Source organism: Panulirus ornatus, chromosome 29 (assembly GCF_036320965.1).
Source record: "Panulirus ornatus isolate Po-2019 chromosome 29, ASM3632096v1, whole genome shotgun sequence".
Taxonomy (NCBI): Eukaryota; Metazoa; Arthropoda; class Malacostraca; order Decapoda; family Palinuridae; genus Panulirus; species Panulirus ornatus.
In genome coordinates this window covers 267,106-291,418 of record NC_092252.1, presented here as the reverse complement: position 1 = coordinate 291,418, position 24,313 = coordinate 267,106, and the positions used below count along the sequence as shown (strand labels likewise).

Sequence of the window (24,313 nt, the reverse complement as noted above, 5' to 3'; positions counted from 1 at the left end):
TGAGAGATATAGTAGGTGAGTGATGCAGTAGGTGAGTGATGTAGTAGGTAAGTGATGCAGTAGGTGAGTGAGTGATGTAGTAGGTGAATGATGCAGTATGTGAGAGATGCATTGGGTGAATGATGTAGTAGGTGAGTGATGTAGTAGGTGAGTGATGTAGTAGGTGAGTGATGTAGTGGGTGAGTGATGCAGTAGGTGAATGATGCAGTAGGTGAATGATGTAGTAGGTGAAATATGCAGTAGGTGAATGATGTAGTAGGTGAGTGATGCAGTAGGTGAATGATGCCTGTAGATGAGTGATGTAGTAGGTGATTGATGTAGTAGGTGAGTGATGTAGTAGGTGAATGATACAGTAGGTTAGTGATATAGTAGGTGAATGATGCAATAGGTGAGTGATGTAGTAGGTGAATGATGCAGTAGGTGAGTGATGTAGTAGGTGAATGATGCAGTAGGTGAGTGATGTAGTAGGTGAATGATGCAGTAAGCGAGTGATGTAGTAGGTGATTGATGCAGTAGGTGAGTGATGCAGTAGGTGAATGATGCAGTAGGTGAATGATGCAGTATGTGAATGATGCAGTAGATGGGTGATGCAGTAGGTGATTGATGCTGTAGGTGAGAGATGCAGTAGGTGAGTGATGTAGTAGGTGAGGGATGTAGTAGATGAGTGATGCAGTAGGTGAGTGATGTAGTTGGTGAGTGATGCAGTAGGTGAGTGAGTGATGTAGTAGGTGAATGATGCAGTAGGTGAGAGATGCAGTAGGTGAATGATGTAGTAGGTGAGTGATGTAGTAGGTGAGTGATGCAGTAGGTGAGTGATGTAGTAGGTGAGTGATGTAGTGGGTGAGTGATGTAGTGGTGAATGATGCAGTAGGTGAGTGATGCAGTAGGTGAATGATGCAATAGGTGAGTGATGCAGTAGGTGAGTAAATCAGTAGGTGAGTGATGCAGTAGGTGAGTGATGCAGTAGGTGAATAATGCAGTATTTTATTGATGCAGTAGGTGAGTGATGTAGTAGTTGCATGATGCAGTAGGTGCATGATGCAGTAGTTTCGTGATATAGTAGGTGAGTGATATAACAAAAGAGTCAAACGCAATGAGGAAAGGGTTGATATGTTTATTGTGTTCGAACTCGTCCTAAGTCCTACATCTTTAACACGGGAAGAAACCTGTCCTGGCTGGTTCCTGGTTGAGGCGTTATCCTGTGCGACAGTTGTGTATGGTAGGACAGTTGGAGCCTACTCCAACCTCCACATTAAAGAAGAAAAAAAGAAACTTGACGCCCTTGGAGAGCGTGACTTAATGGGAGATGTCCTGATGGGTTCCGCCTCTTGTCAAGATTTTTTCTTTTTTATGAATTTGTCGGGTTAGGCTCCTCCCAGGTCACCATCTGTGAAGTTGTCAGGGGAGCCTCTTCACAGGTGACTGTATATCGGGTGTGGATTGTCAACATCTAGAACCCAACTCGGGTGAGGCTCCTCACACATCACCATCTTGGACCTTATATTAGGTGAGGCTCCTCACACATCACCATCTTGGACCTTATATTAGGTTAGGCTCCTCACACATCACCATCTTGGACCTTATATTAGGTGAGGCTCCTCACACATCACCATCTTGGACCTTATATTAGGTGAGGCTCCTCACACATCACCATCTTGGACCTTATATTAGGTGAGGCTCCTCACACATCACCATCTTGGACCTTATATTAGGTGAGGCTCCTCAGACATCACCATCTTGGACCTTATATTAGGTGAGGCTCCTCACACATCACCATCTTGGACCTTATATTAGGTGAGGCTCCTCACACATCACCATCTGGGACCTTATATTAGGTGAGGCTCCTCACACATCACCATCTGGGACCTTATATCAGGTGAGGCTCCTCAGACATCACCATCTTGGACCTTATATTAGGTGAGGCTCCTCACACATCACCATCTTGGACCTTATATTAGGTGAGGCTCCTCACACATCACCATCTGGGAACTTATATCAGGTGAGGCTCCTCACACATCACCATCTGTGACCCGATGCAGCCATGTTTTCTGAGGAGCATGCTGTTCACATTGATACAACTGCTAAATTCCCTTACTTGACATATAGCATGTGGTGTGGTCAGGCAAGTATCTTAAGACTTCTCTATCAGACCAAACCTAAGGATCATCCCAGGTGGTGACAGATAGCATATAATATTTGAAATTCCTATTGAAACCTTCAGTCATTTTGAATAAGCAGTATGTTGCTAAGAGAAATTTAGGCATATACAAAAGTATGGTTCTTTATTTTACATTTTCTCTTATGAACTTTATTGAAATATTTATGTTTATTGAAACTGGAAACGAAACCACAAAATTCCAATCTAGATTCGCAGGAAAAGTCAGCTCGCGTCATCGTGGCGGCCGACAGACTGGCGCCGCAAGGTCGGCCGCCACGATCTTTGGTTGGAATCCAAATGTCCGACGACCAACTAGCCGGGGTTTTCCGCGTCCTCCCTTCCCCTCCTCTTCCCGGCCTCTCCACCATACCAGCGTTATTTCAACGGTTTCTCACGTTTACTGCAACTTCTTTCCTATCTCTCTCTTTAAGCTAATTTCTTAAACCATCTTTGCTTGCCTCTCTCTCTCTCTCTCTCTCTCTCTCTCTCTCTCTCTCTCTCTCTCTCTCTCTCTCTCTCTCTCTCTCTCTCTCTCTCTCTCTCTCTCTCTCTCATAGTATTTATTTTCTTTTTGTCTTATCTGAAGAGGCTCTGTACTCGCTTCATGTGTCGGGATTTTCCTGCCTGGGGCAGCCGGTGGGGGTACATTGTAGAGGCAGCGGAAGGTTAGCTCACTTCGTGTCATCTGGCCACGTGAGATTGGTCATGAAGCTCACCATTATTTATTTCTCTTCCCTGAAGGGCGGGCAACTCCTGGCCACACTTAAGTTGTCATCCTTTTTTCTTCCTTATATATATATATATATATATATATATATATATATATATATATATATATATATATATATATATATATATATATATATATATATATTTTTTTTTTTTTTTTTTGCTTTGTCGCTGTCTCCCGCGTTTGCGAGGTAGCGCAAGGAAACAGACGAAAGAAATGGCCCAACCCACCCCCATACCCATGTATATACATACGTCCACACACGCAAATATACATACCTACACAGCTTTCCATGGTTTACCCCAGACGCTTCACCTGCCCTGATTCAATCCACTGACAGCACGTCAACCCCGGTATACCACATCGCTCCAATTCACTCTATTCCTTGCCCTCCTTTCACCCTCCTGCATGTTCAGGCCCCGATCACACAAATTCTTTTTCACTCCATCTTTCCACCTCCAATTTGGTCTCCCTCTTCTCCTCGTTCCCTCCACCTCCGACACATATATCCTCTTGGTCAATCTTTCCTCACTCATTCTCTCCATGTGCCCAAACCATTTCAAAACACCCTCTTCTGCTCTCTCAACCACGCTCTTTTTATTTCCACACATCTCTCTTACCCTTACGTTACTTACTCGATCAAACCACCTCACACCACACATTGTCCTCAAACATCTCATTTCCAGCACATCCATCCTCCTGCGCACCACTATCCATAGCCCACGCCTCGCAACCATACAACATTGTTGGAACCACTATTCCTTCAAACATACCCATTTTTGCTTTCCGAGATAATGTTCTCGACTTCCACACATTCTTCAAGGCTCCCAGAATTTTCGCCCCCTCCCCCATCCTATGATCCACTTCCGCTTCCATGGTTCCATCCACTGCCAGATCCACTCCCAGATATCTAAAACACTTTACTTCCTCCAGTTTTTCTCCATTCAAACTCACCTCCCAATTGACTTGACCCTCAACCCTACTGTACCTAATAACCTTGCTCTTATTCACATTTACTCTTAACTTTCTTCTTTCACACACTTTACCAAACTCAGTCACCAGCTTCTGCAGTTTCTCACATGAATCAGCCACCAGCGCTGTATCATCAGCGAACAACAACTGACTCACTTCCCAAGCTCTCTCATCCCCAACAGACTTCATACTTGCCCCTCTTTCCAAAACTCTTGCATTTACCTCCCTAACAACCCCATCCATAAACAAATTAAACAACCATGGAGACATCACACACCCCTGCCGCAAACCTACATTCACTGAGAACCAATCACTTTCCTCTCTTCCTACACGTACACATGCCTTACATCCTCGATAAAAACTTTTCACTGCTTCTAACAACTTGCCTCCCACACCATATATTCTTAATACCTTCCACAGAGCATCTCTATCAACTCTATCATATGCCTTCTCCAGATCCATAAATGCTACATACAAATCCATTTGCTTTTCTAAGTATTTTTCACATACATTCTTCAAAGCAAACACCTGATCCACACATCCTCTACCACTTCTGAAACCACACTGCTCTTCCCCAATCTGATGCTCTGTACATGCCTTCACCCTCTCAATTAATACCCTCCCATATAATTTACCAGGAATACTCAACAAACTTATAATACCTCTGTAATTTGAGCACTCACTCTTATCCCCTTTGCCTTTGTACAATGGCACTATGCACGCATTCCGCCAATCCTCAGGCACCTCACCATGAGTCATACATACATTAGATAACCTTACCAACCAGTCAACAATACAGTCACCCCCTTTTTTAATAAATTCCACTGCAATATCATCCAAACCTGCTGCCTTGCCGGCTTTCATCTTCCGCAAAGCTTTTACTACCTCTTCTCTGTTTACCAAATCATTTTCCCTAACCCTCTCGCTTTGCACACCACCTCGACCAAAACACCCTATATCTGCCACTCTATCATCAAACACATTCAACAAACCTTCAAAATACTCACTCCATCTCCTTCTCACATCACCACTACTTGTTTCCCACAGGAGCAAGGTAGCTCCAGGAACAGAAGAAAGAGCCTCATTCTCCCATCCATTATCTACCCGTAATGTTTAATGGATCGAAATCACATCCAGGCACCACGGACCTTTTCAGAGTTTCTTTCGGCTAAAAACCTTTCCCACTCCATCCTATTAACACTTCGATCTTCCTCATCTTGTTGTCTCCACTTCCGTCACTATATCCTTTCCCAGCATTTTTTCACTCATTCTCACCTTATTTCCAAACCATCTCGGCGCACCTTTTTCTGATCTCTTCTTATTACTATGCGTCACTCTCACCCTATCATTTCTTACTCGATCAACCTTCCTCACACCGCATATTGCCCATTACCATTCAATTCAGAATATCTCATGTCCCCCAACTATACCCTAAACAGCCACATTGCTCACTCTCGTATTTAAATCACCCACCTTTACTCCCTGATCTCTTGCATCAAAACTGGTGACACACTCACTCACCTGTTCCCAAAACATTTGCCTTTCATGGCCAGGCCCATAAGCACTACTAATCTCTCGCAATTCAATTCCATTTTTTACCTCCATCAGTCTCGATCTCACTGCCTTACACTCACATTCCAACATAACTCCTTCTGTAGTAGTACTACCCCTTTCTTAGCACTTCCCTCATATTTTTCTTTAATGTTGAGGCTCCAGTCACGGACGAAAGTCCACACCAAGGATCTGTAGTCTGGAGGGGATGTTGGTGATTAGGAGGTGAGTCAGCTATTGCTAGCTGGTGACATATCGCTTTATGTTCAACACATTCACACTTTTCCGTACTACCTCATTTATGTATAGCCCATCCTTTCCATACGACACCGTCAAGACTACCATACCTACAAACTTTCCATATTTGCCCTTTCTTGAATGACCTCTTTTTCAGCAAATTCCTCAATGCAGGATCCTCGAACCTTTGTCCCCTCCCCCACCCAACGACTCCCTTTAGCTCCCACAGTTCTATTAACTGCGATGTCCACTCCCAGGTATCTGAAACACTCTCCTTCTTCACAGCTTTCTCAATTTAGACACACACAAACAAATCTGTCTCTCCAGTGCTGAATATACCTTGCTTTTATTCATATTTACTCTCTGCTTTCTCCATTCACACTCGAGTTTAGAACTTGCCACCAACATCCCCTCCAGACTACAGATCCTTGGTGTGGACTTTCGTCCGTGACTGGAGCCTCAACATTAAAGAAAAATATGAGGGAAGTGCTAAGAAAGGGGTAGTACTACTACAGAAGGAGTTATGTTGGAATGTGAGTGTAAGGCAGTGAGATCGAGACTGATGGAGGTAAAAAATGGAATTGAATTGCGAGAGATTAGTAGTGCTTATGGGCCTGGCCATGAAAGGCAAATGTTTTGGGAACAGGTGAGTGAGTGTGTCACCAGTTTTGATGCAAGAGATCAGGGAGTAAAGGTGGGTGATTTAAATACGAGAGTGAGCAATGTGGCTGTTTAGGGTATAGTTGGGGGACATGAGATATTCTGAATTGAATGGTAACGAGAAACAGCTTGTGAAGTTGTGTGCTGAAAAAGGGGTGGTAATTAGGAATACCTAGTCCAATTACACTCATTATACGGAAATGTATTGAGACGGCCGATCCTGGGAAACTGCCAGTGGCACATGAAGTTGAACGGATTGTGTCCACCCGTGCATTACTACGCACAAAATCACAGGGACAAGTGATGGAAGTGGGACAGTGGCATTCCACAGTTTCTTTCTGCAAGAGGTCCCTAGCAGTGTGACTTAGACGACACACGGCTTGTGGCTATGGCACTTCACCATTTTGAACTGAATGTGAGTACTTTAGGGTATAGGTAGCTCACTGTTGACGGATGTTGGCATTAGCTATGTTATTTTTTGTTACTTCTATATTTTCGTTCAGGCATGAATGAGCTGAGTTTTTATCCTACCTAGCGGGGTTTCTTCAGCGAGCCGATTAGGTCACTGACTTTACTATGAATAAAGACTGTAGGAAAGGGGCCTTGCTATGATGTTGATCTTGTTGCTTTCTGCGGTCCTTCACTTGTCATTCAGCGGAGGTACACCAGTGAACGTCCCAGCCCCTAAAATTCAGGCTTTGAAGGATTGAAGTCTATATCTGATGCTGGGGCGGAGCTAATATACCACTGTTGCCCGTCCACTTCTTTCCCCTCTGTGTTACTGTGCATTAGGTCACTTACGCTGGAATTTTGAGGACGGTCCTCGATCGCAGGATGCAAATACAGAAAACGGAATGAGGGATGACTGATGCACTTCATGTAGTAGTCTCTTTAATCCTTTCATTCGGCAAGGAAGCTACGAATAACATACGCTTGCTTCAAGAAGTACTATATAGTCATAGGGGTTCCCATTTCTCTCCGTTCGAGTAGGCTTTGAGGAACTCAAAATGCAGGTACGCAGGTACACTAGCTCCGTCCCAACAATGTAAATAGGCTTAGCAATCCTTCAGAACCTGTATTTTGACGCAAGACAACTGGGTCAAGCTCTGAAATGTGACTGGGGTAGTTGGAAAGTTAGAAATTTTACGTTCATTTTTTAAAGTAAATATTGGGAGACAAAGATATGGTCTTCCCAATTGTGAAAACAGGACATTGTATTGTATAGTTTGGGTGACTGCTGCAACATATTAGGTAACATGTGCAAGCATGGGTTAGGGAGGCTGAGGAATATGATTACCAGAAAGGTTGGATTAGGTAAGCTAATTAAGTTAGCTCCGTCATCCTTGGTTACGTAAGTTTGGTGAGGCAGCTTGGCCAAAGAATGTATTCGTACATAAAACATTTATGGAGGCCGGGCTAGGCCACCCTATCAAATTTTCTTAATTTGCTTTGCAGAGCTAAGTAATTAATGATTGATCAAGAAAATTAGGTAGATTAGGAAAAAGGCAAAACTTTCTTGAATTGAGGTAAAGAAGCTTAGTAAGATGGTCTAATTTTCGGCCTGGGATATTGGGCACAACACTTAGTTTTAGCGAAAATTGTCATTAGGTACCCTCCCTTGGAGTAGGGAGACTTTACTATATATATACCTCAGTTTGGGTTAAGGAGACTAGACGATATAAGTACCCTAACTTGAATTAATGAAACCGATACGTAACAATGAATGTGTAGTAACGGTCATACTTTAGTTGATTTAAGGGGACTGAACTATAAACATACGTCAGCTTGGATTAAGGTTTATTTGCTTGTCAGTAAGAAGCTGAAACTTAGTTCTTATGTCCAATAAAAATGTAGTCAAATAAACAAATAAATATAGATAAATGTACCACGGAAAATTGGGGTGTGTGAAGATTTTATACAGCAGTATTGGGACTGCAGCTCAGCTGATGAGAGCCAGTGATTCATTTGTGAACCAGGAGAACTATCTTGAACCAAGTGATGATGATCAACGTAGTATGCTGTAATCTGATGGTATTAAAGTGCTTATAATAGGATAAAAAACAAGACATTTCATCATAATGAAAGCTTTTAAGAACACGGGAGGACCTTATGGTTTAGGTAAGATGCCATGGAATAGATGTAGCAGAATATATGTATTTTAAACTGCCTTTTATATGTAGACAAGTAATTTAGTAATGAAAATCACCTTTGGCCAAAACACACTTCGATTAGGAATGATTTTTTTTGCGTATAGTCTGTCGTAGCTCTGCATCGAAACTACCTCTGGGAAATGGCTTCTTATGTTTAAGATTTTCTTAGTTCATGGACGCCTCCTCTATTGCTGATAGAAATCAACAAAATTTTTAGGAATATATCGCTGTTTTGTGTAGAAGTGATATTAGTCTGGGATTTTTGATGTAGCACCTGTAATGCTATGTTTTAAGTTTTCACATGGTGGGCAGGGCTTTGAAATAGAACGAAATTATGGGCCAAATTACTCAAATTTAGCACTGTTGTAACTCATTAAAATCTTGCAAGTAGTAAAGGGACGGGAGGGACGCCTATGGGGGCCATAATTTTTTTAATGGAAAAGTGAACATCTTGCGGATGACTGACCAAAAACATTCATCTAATATTTGTTCGGATTCTGTAAGCCTGTATTTTGTTTGTATGTCGATGGAAAAGCAAATAATGCTGTAAGAATGAGCTCTTTCCCATACAGGGTCAGTTTCTTATACATCTTGAGACATTTGAACTCCCAGTTTGCATTGTGAACCAAAGAACATGCTAGAGAAAAGTGGAGTACAGTACCTTTTTTTTTGTGATAGTACATAATGATATTGAGGAGTTCTTCTCAGATGCACTTTTTGAATGTTTAAAGTGCATATGATATGATTTCAACATTTTATGATATATAACACCACATATCCTACATCTCTCATGACCCTACTAGTAACCAGTTAATATCGAAAGATTGTTTATAAGGGTAGTAAAGCAAAATCCCACATTCTTATATTATTCCTTACAGTAGCAACAAAGATTTGATAAGAGGAGAACTAAGATATAAAAGCTATAACAGTGGCATCTCTTTTCTAGACTTTTACCCTTCATGTGATTGGTACTTATGAAGTCTCCAGAGCAGCATTATTTCTGAGAAAATGGGTTACTTTAAGTAAATGCAGGTAATACTCTTTTAAAAAGTAACAGAAGTTATAAAATCCCACTTAAACTCCTTAGCAGTCGAGGTTTATGTTAATTTTTATCATTTTAATTGATGATGATTACCACGCTCATAACAATACAATACCAACTTGGTGCTGGATGTCAACAAAACTTCATAAAATTGCACCATAAACCAGAATATTATAAGGCACTTGTAGTCAGTAAGTCAGAATACTTTAAGGCATCTTTGAGCAATCAGAAATGATGGAAGTAATGACATTTATCCTCTACCACCTCTGAAACCACATTGTTCCTCCCCAATCTGATGCCCTATGCATGCCTTCACCCTTTCAGTCACCACTCTTACATCCAATTTCCGGATGTTCAATGAACTTATACCTTTGTATTTTGAACAGTCTTCTCTGTCCCCTGTGCGTTTGTACAATGGCACTTTACATGCATTCTGCCAATCTAGCACCTCGCCATGATCCATACAAACACTGAAAATCTTAACTAGCCAGTCAACAACACAGTTACCCCCTTTCTAAAGAAGTTCAACTGCAATACCATCCACTCCTGCCAACTTGCCACATTTCATCATATGAAAGGCTTTCACCACTTCCCTTTTCACCAAACTACTCTCCATGTCTCTCTCTTTCTGCATACCTCACTGACCCAAACACCCTACACCTGTCACCCTATCATCAAAAACATTCAACAGTCCTTCAAAATACTCCATTTTCTCCTCACCTCATCACTACCTGTTACCATTTCTTTATCTGCCCCCTTCACCAGATTTCCCATTTGTTCTCTTCTTTTTCTCACGCTATTATCCTCTTCTAGAACATCGTATATTTCTGAATTGTATTGATACTCACCCCAAATCTCATTTGCCCTCATTTTCAGCCCCTGCATTTTCCTCATGACCTCCTGCCACTTTCTCTTATAATCTCCTAGTCGTCTCATACACCTCAGTCATTTGCACTCCTTCCCTTTAGTCTTGCCTGTATACCTGCCTTTTCTCTTTATGCTTCTTTATGTTATTTAATAAAACAACAGGCCGATAAAAAGCAGTCTGTGAAAAAATCATTATACAGTTAAAAAAAGTCATACTGTAGAATTGAAAATGACAGTCTTAGTAAATGATGTAGTGAACTATCTTATGACAAAATTTTATGGAGTTAAAATTCAGATGCGAGTACTTTTTTAAGTAAAGGAGGTTTAAAGTTGACTTTCTGTTTTAATGAAATTTTCTGTATAGAGAGACCAGTGCATGACTACAGTTGAGAATAACTGGAGCTTCAGCTCATGAGCCTCATAGTGTGAGGAACAAGTAGATAGAAATATCTGAGAAAAAAAGAAAAGCTCCCCTACATATGCAGGGGCAGTGTGGTGCAAATGTTAAACACAAGATGGGAAGAGGTGTAGCTGGAGTATTGTAGGGCTATATAAACTTGTATTCTAAAATGTCGCCAGGTCATAGTCATTGGGCAAGACATGAAAGGGTAGAGAGTTCCAAAGCTTCGAGATGGGGAAAGAAATGATTATCAAAATGACCCACCCTTGAGTTGCCAATGGCTGCAAAGCAATCATGTGATGCAGCAGTTTGCCAAGTTTTTGCATGGTCTAGCCAGTGGTGGGGGGATACAAGCAGCATGCTCTCAGGAGCAAAAACCAAACTAATACCCATAGAAGGAAAGTGAGCCAGCATTGTGATGCAGGGTAAGTGGGTCAAGTTTTGAAGTTAGCCTGAGAGAATTTATATACTGGACCGCTTTTGATTCATCTCTGTCAAGTAAGGATGCAGAGCTTGAACCACCCCAGATGTGAGAGCAGTACTCTATACAAGACAGATCATTCCTTTGTATAAACAGAGCAACTGTTTGGAGGAAAACAAATTTTGACATCTAAACAGGACTTCCAGTTTCTTAGAGGCAGACTTAGATATTTCCATAATGAGGAGGGTGGGGGTTCCTAAATAGAGTGGATATTACAGTAATACCATGTATGTTCATTTAGTCGAGGTGGATTTACAGAACCGTCAGAGGCAAGAGGAAAGTTTCGAGGATTGATTTCTTCATCGATACAAGCATTCTTAAACACATGCTAACAGTTTATCTTTAGTTTGCTTGTTTACACTCATCAAAACTGTAATTTGTAAAAACATCTCCTCATATGTGAACCTTTGTCCTGCATGTCAGTCAAAAGTAACAGCATCCTTAATGCTCTAAGACCTGACTGAGTTTCTCAGATAAGGTTACATGTAACTCCTATTTGTAGGTAAAGGTACTAAATTGAAAGAGAGTTCAGCTTGATTCCTGGTTACCCAGATAGGTTTCTTTTAGGCTTCAGTACATCTCCCTTGGGAATCTTTTGCTTTTTGGTTGTAAGAGAGTTCTCCTCAGGCAAATTTCAGGCTTGTAAAAGAGGTCACTTATATAATTTATGATGAGCATTCTTGTCTTGTTTCTTCCTCTTTTTATCTCTTCATTCCTCCTCCTTATTCACTCTTCTTTTTCCATTTTGCTCTCTTCTTTTACTGCCCTACTCCCTTTCCAACTTTGTAAATATTTTTGATAATAGGCTCATGGTTTGGATAACACTAATTAATCAAAATTTTGTAAACCAAACTGTGATTCAGATAATGCTTATTTAATTACATTAACTGTGAACACTGAGCCAAAAAGAGAAACATCATCTCGAAAATCTGAAATTCACATCTGCAGGTGCAAAGTGCTCTGCATACATTTTTCACATTGTACACTTTTACTGTATCTGTATCATAGGGTGGGGGAGGGGGCGAAAATCCTGGGAGTCTTGAAGAATGTGTGGAAGTTGAGAACATTATCTCGGAAAGCAAAAATGGGTATGTTTGAAGGAATAGTGGTTCCAACAATGTTATATGTTTGCGAGGCATGGGCTATGGATAGAGTTGTGCGCAGGAGGGTGGATGTGCTGGAAATGAGATGTTTGAGGACAATGTGTGGTGTAAGGTGGTTTGATTGATTAAGTAATGTAAGGGTAAGAGAGATGTGTGGAAATAAAAAGAGCGTGGTTGAGAGAGCAGAAGAGGGTGTTTTGAAATGGTTTGGGCACATGGAGAGAATGAGTGAGGAAGGATTGACCAAGAGGATATATGTGTCGGAGGTGGAGGGAACGAGAAGTGGGAGACCAAATCAGAGGTGGAAAGATGGAGTGAAAAAGATTTTGAGTGATCGGGGCCTGAACATGCAGGAGGGTGAAAGGCGGGTAAGGAATAGAGTGAATTGGATCGATGTGGTATACTGGGGTAGACGTGGTGTCAGTGGATTGAATCAGGACATGTGAAGCGTCTTGGGTAAACCACGGAAAGTTGTGTGGGGCCTGGATGTGGAAAGGGAGCTGTGGTTTCGGGCATTATTGCATGACAGCTAGAGACTGAGTGTGAACGAATGGGGCCTTTGTTGTCTTTTCCTAGCGCTACCTCGCACACATGGGGGATGATATTCCATGGGTGGCGATGGGAATGAATCAAGGCAGACAGTGTATATATGTATGTGTCTGTGTGTGTATATATATGTGTACATTGAGATTGATAGGTATGTATATTTGTGTGTGTGGACGTGTATGTATATACATGTGTATGGGGGTGGGTTGGGCCATTTCTTTCGTCTGTTTCCTTGCGCTACCTCGCAAACGCGGGAGACAGCGACAAAGCAAAATGAATATAAATAAAATAGTATCTTCCTTTATGCAGATCAAGACTATTTGTCAGATGTGTATGTTTCATGATGGTCGTAAGTAATCTTGAAGATCCTGTTAAATTTGCTTGATGTTAGGGAAAACAAATTGGCAAGTAATTCACATGATGATTTAGAATTGGTAGATAATTTAGACCTTGCAATATATGTTGCCTAAATTCGGGAAGTTTTATTTTGCTGTATGATTGTAAGTTTTTGTTAAGTTGAGAATTAGGGACAGTGAATCATTTTTAAAAAAATTGTATTTTAACAGGTGATCCTGATGATAAGTCACTACGGAAAGTGGAAACTGAGGTTTACATACCAAAAAAGATGCGTGAAATTGCTCGTATGGAAAAATGCACAAAGGAGGTGGAAGGTATGAATTTATCTTCCTTTTCATGGTGCATACATTTAAGTAGAGTTGTTAAAGGTCATTTGTTTATCTAATGGCTGTACATTCCAAGTACTGAAATTGTTTCTTTGAGACTTTCCAGTTTTGATTTGCTGAATAGCTGAAAACTTGGGTAGCTGGCCCTTAGTCATTATCATAAGTAATTTTTTAGAGATAACTAACTCACAGCAGTATTTGGAATTTATAGAAGGAATAATTACCTTTTTGCAGGCATGACACATGACACTTTATGATGTATTTGATATTTTTCATTGGAGAGATTTTAACTATTTGGTTAAATGCTGCTATAAAGAAGCAGTGAAAAGTTTTTATCGAGGATGTAAGGCATGTGTACGTGTAGGAAGAGAGGAAAGTGATTGGTTCTCAGTGAATGTAGGTTTGCGGCAGGGGTGTGTGATGTCTCCATGGTTGTTTAATTTGTTTATGGATGGGGTTGTTAGGGAGGTGAATGCAAGAGTTTTGGAAAGAGGGGCAAGTATGAAGTCTGTTGGGGATGAGAGAGCTTGGGAAGTGAGTCAGTTGTTGTTCGCTGATGATACAGCGCTGGTGGCTGATTCATGTGAGAAACTGCAGAAGCTGGTGACTGAGTTTGGTAAAGTGTGTGAAAGAAGAAAGTTAAGAGTAAATGTGAATAAGAGCAAGGTTATTAGGTACAGTAGGGTTGAGGGTCAAGTCAATTGGGAGGTGAGTTTGAATGGAGAAAAACTGGAGGAAGTGAAGTGTTTTAGATATCTGGGAGTGGATCTGGCAGCGGATGGAACCATGGAAGCGGAAGTGGATCATAGGGTGGGGGAGGGGGCGAAAATTCTGGGAGCCTTGAAGAATGTGTGGAAGTCGAGAACATTATCTCGGAAAGCAAAAATGGGTATGTTTGAAGGAATAGTGGTTCCAACAGTGTTGTATGGTTGTGAGGCGTGGGCTATGGATAGAGTTGTGCGCAGGAGGATGGATGTGCTGGAAATGAGATGTTTGAGGACAATGTGTGGTGTGAGGTGGTTTGATCGAGTAAGTAATGTAAGGGTAAGAGAGATGTGTGGAAATAAAAAGAGCGTGGTTGAGAGAGCAGAAGAGGGTGTTTTGAAATGGTTTGGTCACATGGAGAGAATGAGTGAGGAAAGATTGACCAAGAGGATATATGTGTCAGAGGTGGAGGGAACGAGGAGAAGAGGGAGACCAAATTGGAGGTGGAAAGATGGAGTGAAAAAGATTTTGTGTGATCGGGGCCTGAACATGCAGGAGGGTGAAAGGAGGGCAAGGAATAGAGTGAATTGGAGCGATGTGGTATACCGGGGTTGACGTGCTGTCAGTGGATTGAATCAAGGCATGTGAAGCGTCTGGGGTAAACCATGGAAAGCTGTGTAGGTATGTATATTTGCATGTGTGGACGTATGTATATACATGTGTATGGGGGTGGGTTGGGCCATTTCTTTCGTCTGTTTCCTTGCGCTACCTCGCAAACGCGGGAGACAGCGAAAAAAAAGAAAAAGAAAGAAAGCTCTATACAGTGTTCTGCACCCTTAACTTTCATTCATTACATTTCATGGGGAGCACTTGTACTGAAATAAATAGGTTTTTGCAATTGCATTTATAAGTTCCCATGTATTAACATTTACTGACGAATTTGCATCCACAGAGGAAAGATTTCTGTTGATATTGAATCGGACTTCCACCAAAGTAATTGGACCTTACAAAAAAGACTAGACTTGCGTTTTTAGAATTATTTTTTGTGTTGACTTCATGCAGTTTGATAGGGATTGCTTGAGTTATGTTGCTAGTTTTTTAATTTACCTGGTGTTTTTAGTGTATTAAAGTACTTGTATCCCTTCTGAAGTGTGCCAATGTTTTAAAGGACATGAACTTTTATCCCACAGTTTTATCCATAAATAATGTAGCTGATAATATCATATTTGTTACCACAACTGATAAAGGAAATATTCTGTTACAAAATGAAAGACTTAAATTTCAACAAAATTCAGAAAATCTTCTTTATACATCAATTCGCCTGATGTGTTTACTCTCAAGATCCCAGATACTTATATATCAGTTTGCCAGATGTGTTTATTCTCAAGATCCCAGATACTTCTCTACTTCAAGGATTTACATAAATACTCAGGTTATGCCCTAACCCCCCACAAAGAAAAATAGTAAAGGGGATAGGTAAAGGGAAAGTTAAGAGTAAATGTGAATAAGAGCAAGGTTATTAGGTACAGTAGGGTTGAGGGTCAAGTCAATTGGGAGGTAAGTTTGAATGGAGAAAAACTGGAGGAAGTAAAGTGTTTTGGATATCTGGGAGTGGATCTGGCAGCGGATGGAACCATGGAAGTGGAAGTGAATCATAGGGTGGGGGAGGGGGCGAAAATCCTGGGAGCCTTGAAGAATGTGTGGAAGTCGAGAACATTATCTCGGAAAGCAAAAATGGGTATGTTTGAAGGAATAGTGGTTCCAACAATGTTGTATGGTTGCAAGGTGTGGGCTATGGATAGAGTTGTGCGCAGGAGGGTGGATGTGCTGGAAATGAGATGTTTGAGGACAATGTGTAGTGTGAGGTGGTTTGATCGAGTAAGTAATGTAAGGGTAAGAGAGATGTGTGGAAATAAAAAGAGCGTGGTTGAGAGAGCAGAAGAGGGTGTTTTGAAATGGTTTGGGCACATGGAGAGAATGAGTGAGGAAAGATTGACCAAGAGGATATATGTGTCGGAGGTGGAGGGAACGAGGAGAAGTGGGAGACCAAATTGGAGGTGGAAAGATGGAGTGAAAAAGATTTTGTGTGATTGGGGCCTGAACATGCAGGAGGGTGAAAGGAGGGCAAGGAATAAAGTGAATTGGATCGATGTGGTATACCAGGGTTGACGTGCTGTCATTGGATTGAATCAAGGCATGTGAAGCATCTGGGGTAAACCATGGAAAGTTGTGTGGGGCCTGGATGTGGAAAGGGAGCTATGGTTTCGGGCATTATTGCATGACAGCTGGAGACTGAGTGTGAACGAATGGGGCCTTTGTTGTCTTTTCCTTGTGCTACCTCGCACACATGAGGGGGAGGGGGATGGTATTCCATGTGTGGCGAGGTGGTGATGGGAATGAATAGGGGCAGACAGTGTGAATTGTGTGCATGGGTATATATGTATGTGTCTGTGTGTGTATATATATGTGTACATTGAGATGTATAGGTATGTATATTTGCGTGTGTGGGCATGTGTGTGTGTACATTGTGTATGGGGGTGGGTTGTGCCATTTCTTTCGTCTGTTTCCTTGCACTACCTCGCAAAAGCGGGAGACAGCGACAAAGCAAAATGAATAAATATCTCTTGTTTTCTTAATTTTAGTTTATGTTATTAGGTACAGTAGGGTTGAGGGTCAAGTCAATTGGGAGGTAAGTTTGAATGGAGAAAAACTGGAGGATGTAAACTGTTTTAGATATCTGGGAGTGGATCTGGCAGCAGATGGAACCATGGAAGTGGAAGTGAATCATAGGGTGGGGGAGGGGGCGAAAATCCTGGGAGCCTTGAAGAATGTGTGGAAATCGAGAACATATCTCCGAAAGCAAAAATGGGTGTGTTTGAAGGAATAGTGGTTCCAACAATGTTGTATGGTTGCGAGGCGTGGGCTATGGATAGAGTTGTGCGCAGGAGGGTGGATGTGCTGGAAATGAGATGTTTGAGGACAATATGTGGAGTGAGGTGGTTTGATCGAGTAAGTAATGTAAGGGTAAGAGAGATGTGTGGAAATAAAAAGAGTGTGGTTGAGAGAGCAGAAGAGGGTGTTTTGAAATGGTTTGGGCACATGGAGAGAATGAGTGAGGAAAGATTGACCAAGAGGATATATGTGTCGGAGGTGGAGGGAACGAGGAGAAGTGGGAGACCAAATCAGAGGTGGAAAGATGGAATGAAAAAGATTTTGAGTGATCGGGGCCTGAACATGCAGGAGGGTGAAAGGCGGGCAAGGAATAGAGTGAATTGGATCAATGTGGTATACCGGGGTCGACGTGCTGTCAATGAATTGAATCAGGGCATGTGAAGTGTCTGGGGTAAACCATGGAAAGTTCTGTGGGGCCTGGTTGTGGAAAGGGAGCTGTGGTTCCTGGCATTATTACATGACAGCTAGAGACCGAGTGTGAATGAATGGGTCCTTTGTTGTCTTTTCCTTGTGCTACCTCACACACATGAGGGGAGAGGGGGATGTTATTCCATGTGTGGCGAGGTGGCGATGGGAATAAATAAAGGCAGACAGTATGAATTATGTACATGTGTATATATGTATATGTCTGTGTGTGTATGTATATGTGTACATTGAGATGTATAGGTAGGTATATTTGCGTGTGTGGACGTGTATGTATATACATGTGTATGTGGGTGGGTTGGGCCATTTCTTTCGTCTGTTTCCTTGCGCTACCTTGCAACGCGGGAGACAGTGACAAAGCAAAATAAATAAAATACTACTGAAGTAAATAGAATGCCTGGCTTTTTTGGCATCAAACCATGAGCAGGATGTAAATTTCTGATTAGGTCCTCATCAAGACTGAAATCTATGAACCTAAGTGAAAAGCAATGATCCAAAAGGTTCCAAAGCTTGCTGCTCAACCTCTATCCCTACTCACACACATACACCTTACTCTCTTTATAAAATCTCATAATTTTTGATAGCTTAACTCTCACACCATATATTCATAGAGCCTTATGCAGAAAATCTGTGTCAACCCAATTATATGCTTTCTCCAGATCCATAAGTGCAACATGCATGTCCATTTTCTTAAGTATTTTTTTCAAGTATTCAATAAAGAATACAGCTGATTCACATCCTCTACCACTTCTGAAAACATGTTGTTTCTCTCCAGTCAGATGCTTGTGCATGCCACCACCCAGTCAATCACCAGTTGTCCATACAACTTACCAGCTACACTCAACAAACTTTTTTTTTTTTTTTTGCTGTCTCCTGCGTTTGCGAGGTAGCGCAAGGAAACAGACGAAAGAATGGCCAAACCCACCCACATACACATACATACACGTCCACACACGCAAATATACATACCTATACATCTCCATGTACACATATATATGCACACACAGACATATACATGTATACACATGTACATAATTCATACTGTCTGCCTTCATTTATTCCCATCGCCCCCTGGCCACACATGGAATAACAACCCCCTCCCCCTCATGTGTGTGAGGTAACGCTAGGGAAAGACAACAAAGGCCCCATTCGTTCACACTCAGTCTCTAGCTGTCATGTAACAATGCACTGAAACCACAGCTCCCTTTCCACATCCAGGCCCCACAGAACTTTCCATGGTTTACCCCAGACGCTTCACATGCCCTGGTTCAATCCATTGACAGCACATCGACCCCGGTATACCACATCGTTCCAATTCACTCTATTCCTTGCACGCCTTTCACCCTCCTGCATGTTCAGGCCCCGATCACTCAAAATCTTTTTCACTCCATCTTTCCACCTCTGATTTGGTCTCCCACTTCTCGTTCCCTCCACCTCTGACACATATATCCTCTTGGTCAATCTTTCCTCACTCATTCTCTCCATGTGACCAAACCATTTCAAAACACCCTCTTCTGCTCTCTCAACCACACTCTTTTTATTTCCACACATCTCTCATACCCTTACATTACTTACTCGATCAAACCACCTCACACCACATATTGTCCTTAAACATCTCATTTCCAGCACATCCACCCTCCTGCGCACAACTCTATCCATAGCCCACGCCTCGCAACCATACAACATTGTTGGAACCACTATTCCTTCGAACATACCCATTTTTGCTTTCCGAGATAATGTTTTCGACTTCCAAACATTCTTCAAGGCTCCCAGAATTTTCGCCCCCCTCCCCCACCGTATGATTCACTTCCGCTTCCATGGTTCCATCCGCTGTCAGATCCACTCCCAGATATCTAAAACACTTTACTTCCTCCAGTTTTTCTCCATTCAAACTTACCTCCCAATTGACTTGACCCTCAACCCTACTTTACCTAATAACCTTGCTCTTATTCACATTTACTCTTAACTTTCTTCTTTCACACACTTTACCAAACTCAGTCACAAGCTTCTGCAGTTTCTCACATGAATCAGCCACCAGCGCAGTATCATCAGCGAACAACAACTGACTCACTTCCCAAGCTCTCTCATTCACAACAGACTGCATACTGCCCCTCTTTCCAAAACTCTTGCATTTACCTCCCTAACAACCCCATCCATAAACAAATTAAACAACCATGGAGACATCACACACCCCTGCCGCAAACCTACATTCACTGAGAACCAATCACTTTCCTCTCTTCCTACACGTACACATGCCTTACATCCTCGATAAAAACTTTTCACTGCTTCTAACAACTTGCCTCCCACACCATATATTCTTAATACCTTCCACAGATCATCTCTATCAACTCTATCATAAGCCTTCTCCAGATCCATAAATGCTACATACAAATCCATTTGCTTTTCTAAGTATTTCTCACAAACATTCTTCAAAGCAAACACCTGATCCACACATACTCTACCACTTCTAAAACCACACTGCTCTTCCCCAATCTGATGCTCTGTACATGCCTTCACCCTTTCAATCAATTTTTTTTTTTTTTTTTTTTTTTTTTATACTTTGTCGCTGTCTCCCGCGTTTGCGAGGTAGCGCAAGGAAACAGACGAAAGAAATGGCCCAACCCCCCCCATACACATGTACATACACACGTCCACACACGCAAATATACATACCTACACAGCCTTCCATGGTTTACCCCAGACGCTTCACATGCCTTGATTCAATCCACTGACAGCACGTCAACCCCTGTATACCACATCGCTCCAATTCACTCTATTCCTTGCCCTCCTTTCACCCTCCTGCATGTTCAGGCCCCGATCACACAAAATCCTTTTCACTCCATCTTTCCACCTCCAATTTGGTCTCCCTCTTCTCCTCGTTCCCTCCACCTCCGACACATATATCCTCTTGGTCAATCTTTCCTCACTCATTCTCTCCATGTGCCCAAACCATTTCAAAACACCCTCTTCTGCTCTCTCAACCACGCTCTTTTTATTTCCACACATCTCTCTTACCCTTACGTTGCTTACTCGATCAAACCACCTCACACCACACATTGTCCTCAAACATCTCATTTCCAGCACATCCATCCTCCTGCGCACAACTCTATCCATAGCCCACGCCTCGCAACCATACAACATTGTTGGAACTACTATTCCTTCAAACATACCCATTTTTGCTTTCCGGGATAATGTTCTCGACTTCCACACATTTTTCAAGGCTCCCAAAATTTTCGCCCCCTCCCCCACCCTATGATCCACTTCCGCTTCCATGGTTCCATCCGCTGACAGATCCACTCCCAGATATCTAAAACACTTCACTTCCTCCAGCCTCTCACCATTCAAACTCACCTCCCAATTGACTTGACCCTCAACCCTACTGTACCTAATAACCTTGCTCTTATTGACATTTACTCTTAACTTTCTTCTTCCACACACTTTACCAAACTCCGTCACCAGCTTCTGCAGTTTCTCACATGAATCCGCCACCCTCCCATATAATTTACAAGGAATACTCAACAAACTTATACCTCTGTAATTTGAGCACTCACTCTTATCCCCTTTGCCTTTTTACAATGGCGCTATGCAAGCATTCTGCCAATCCTCAGGCACCTCGCCATGAATCATACATACATTAAATAACCTTACCAACCAGTCAACAATACAGTCACCCCCTTTTTTAATAAATTCCACTGCAATACCATCCAAACCTGCTGCCTTGCCGGCTTTCATCTTCCGCAAAGCTTTTACTACCTCTTCTCTGTTTACCAAATCATTTTCCCTAACCCTCTCACTTTGCACACCACCTCGACCAAAACACCCTATATCTGCCACTCTATCATCAAACACATTCAACAAACCTTCAAAATACTCACTCCATCTCCTCACATCACCACTACTTGTTATCACCTCCCCATTAGCCCCCTTCACTGAAGTTCCCATTTGCTCCCTTGTCTTATGCACTCTATTTACCTCTTTCCAGAACATCTTTTTATTCTCCCTAAAATTTAATGATACTCTCTCACCCCAACTCTCATTTGCCCTCTTTTTCACCTCTTGCACCTTTCTCTTGACCTCTTGCCTCTTTCTCTTATACATCTCCCACTCATTTGCATTTTTTCCCTGCAAAAATCGTCCAAATGCCTCTCTCTTCACTTTCACTAATGATCTTACTTCTTCATTCCGCCACTCACTACCCTTTCTAATCAACCGACCTCCCACGCTTCTCATGCCACAAGCATCTCTTGCGCAAGCCATCACTGCTTCCCTAAATACATCCCATTCCTCCCCCACTCCCCTTACCTTCTTTGTTCTCACCTTTTTCCATTCTGTACTCAGTCTCTCCTGGTACTTCCTCACACAAGTCTCCTTCCCAAGCTCACTTACTCTCACCACTCTCTTCACCCCAGCATTCTCTTCTTTTCTGAAAACCCCTACAAATCTTCACCTTAGCCTCCACAAGATAATGATCAGACATCCCTCCAGTTGCACCTCTCAGCACATTAACATCCTAAAGTCTCTCTTTCGCGCGCTTATCAATTAACACGTAATCCAGTAACGCTCTCTGGCCATCTCTCCTACTTACATACGTATACTTATGTATATCTCGCTTTTTAACCAGGTATTCCCAGTCACCAGTCCTTTTTCAGCACATAAATCTACAAGCTCTTCACCATTTCCATTTACAACACTGAACACCCCATGTATACCAATTATTCCCTCAACTGCCACATTACTCACCTTTGCATTCAAATCACCCATCACTATAACCCGGTCTTGTGCATCAAACTCTACAAACTTATACTTCTTTAATTTGAAAATCACTTTTGTCCCTTTTGCCTTTATATATACTGGTGCTGTACATGCATTCCACCAAGCCTCAGGCACCTCACCATGATCCATATATGTACATGAAAAATCCTAAGTAACCAGTCAACAACACAGTCATCTTTAGAGATTCATCTAAAGTACCATTCACTTTTGCTGCCTTGCCACATTTCATCATACACAAGGCTTTTACCATCCATTCTCTTTTCAGTAAAACCCCTGCCATTACTCTCTCTCACTTAGCATGATTCCATGACCCAAACACCCTACAGCTGCCACTCTTATTATCAAACATATTCAACAATTCTTCAAAGTATCTATCTCATCTCTTCACCTCATCACTAACTGTCACTACTTCCCCATTTGCCTCCTTCACCAGTGTTCCCATACGTTCTCTTGTTTTCTCATACTGTCAAAACATTTTCTTATTGTTCCTTAAGTTTGCTGATAAACCCCCCAACTCTCATTAGTGCTAGTGGGATGAAGAAGTAAAGTTGCAAGTGAATGAAAAAAGAGAGGCATTTGGGTGATACTTATAGGGAAAGACTGCAAATGATTGGAGGATGTAAAAGAAAGTAGCAGTAATGTAAAGAGGAAGATGTAGGGACTGGAAAAAGAGTTGGGGTGGGTAAGTATCAGTAAATTATGGGATGAATAAAAAGATGGATAGGAAGAAGGTTGATATTGTGATAAAAACAAGAGAACAAATAGGAACAGTGAAGTTGGCAAATGGGGAAGTGGTAACAGGTAGTGATGAAGTGAGATGGAGTGAGTATTTTTAATGACTGCTGAATGTGTTTGATGATAGGGTGGCAGATGTAAGGTGTTTGACTTGGGGTGGTATGCAAAGTGAGAGTCATGGAGAATGGTTTGGTGAAGAGGGAAGAGGTTCTGAAAGCCTTACATAGGATGAAATGAGGCAAGGTAGCTGGAATAGATGGTACTGCAGATGAATTTATTAAGAAAGTGGATGACTGTTATTGATTGGTTAGTTAAGATTTTCACCATGTATAGATAATGGTGAGGTGCCTGAGGGTTGAGAGAATGTATGTATAGTGCTATTGCACAAGGGCAAGGGGGATAAAGCTGAGTGTTCAAATTACAGAGGTATAGGTTTGTTGAGTGTACCTGGTAAGTTATATGGGAAAATAGTGACTGTAAGAGTGAAGGCATGTATGGAGCATCAGACTGGGGAGGAGCAAATTGGTTTCAGAAGTGGTAGAGGATCTGTGGACTAGGTGTTTGCTTTACAGGATGTGTGAAAGAAATACCTAGAGAAAGAGATAGGCTGGCATGTGGAATTTATGGATCTGGAGAAAGCATATGATAGGGTTGATAGAGATGCCTTATTGAAGGTCTTAAGAAAATATGGAGTGGAAGAAAAGCTGCTAGAAGCAGAAAAGTTTTCATCATGGGTGTAAGGCATGTGTACGAATAAGAAGAAAGAAGAGTGAATGGTTCCAAGTGAAGGTTGAACTACAGCAGGGGTGTTTTTTTTATTATTATTTATTTATGGATGGGGTGATGAGAGAGGTTAATGTGAGAGTCTTGGAGAGAAGGATACATATGCAGTTTGTAGGGGATGAGAGGGCCTAGGAAGTGAGTCACTTGTTGATTACTGATGATATAGCTCTGTAACGTGAATAAAAGACAGGTTAGTTGGGATGTGAGTTTGAATGGAGAAGAATTGGAGGAAGTGAAGAGTTATAGATATCTGGGAGTGGACATGGCAGTGAAGAGAATCATGGAAGTGGAATTGTATCATAGGTTGGGTGAGGGAGTGAAGTTTCTAGGAGCACTGAAGAATGTGTGGAAAGAGTGATCAT

General features: G+C 41.8%; 1 protein-coding gene across 2 annotated transcripts in view; it reads left to right on the top strand.

Moving 5' to 3' along the window:
- Window positions 1-24,313, top strand: part of LOC139757988 (COX assembly mitochondrial protein homolog) — a 40,736-nt gene that overhangs the window by 2,007 nt on the left and 14,416 nt on the right. The window contains exons 1-2 of one of the 2 annotated variants that reach the window (XM_071678932.1): window positions 8,109-8,426; window positions 13,464-13,568. In XM_071678932.1, coding sequence (XP_071535033.1) covers window positions 8,387-8,426; window positions 13,464-13,568 — 145 coding nt within the window. In that variant the 5' untranslated portion in view covers window positions 8,109-8,386. Of the gene's footprint in view, window positions 1-8,108; window positions 8,427-13,463; window positions 13,569-24,313 lie in introns of those variants that run through there. The other variant, XM_071678931.1, reaches the window with a different exon arrangement.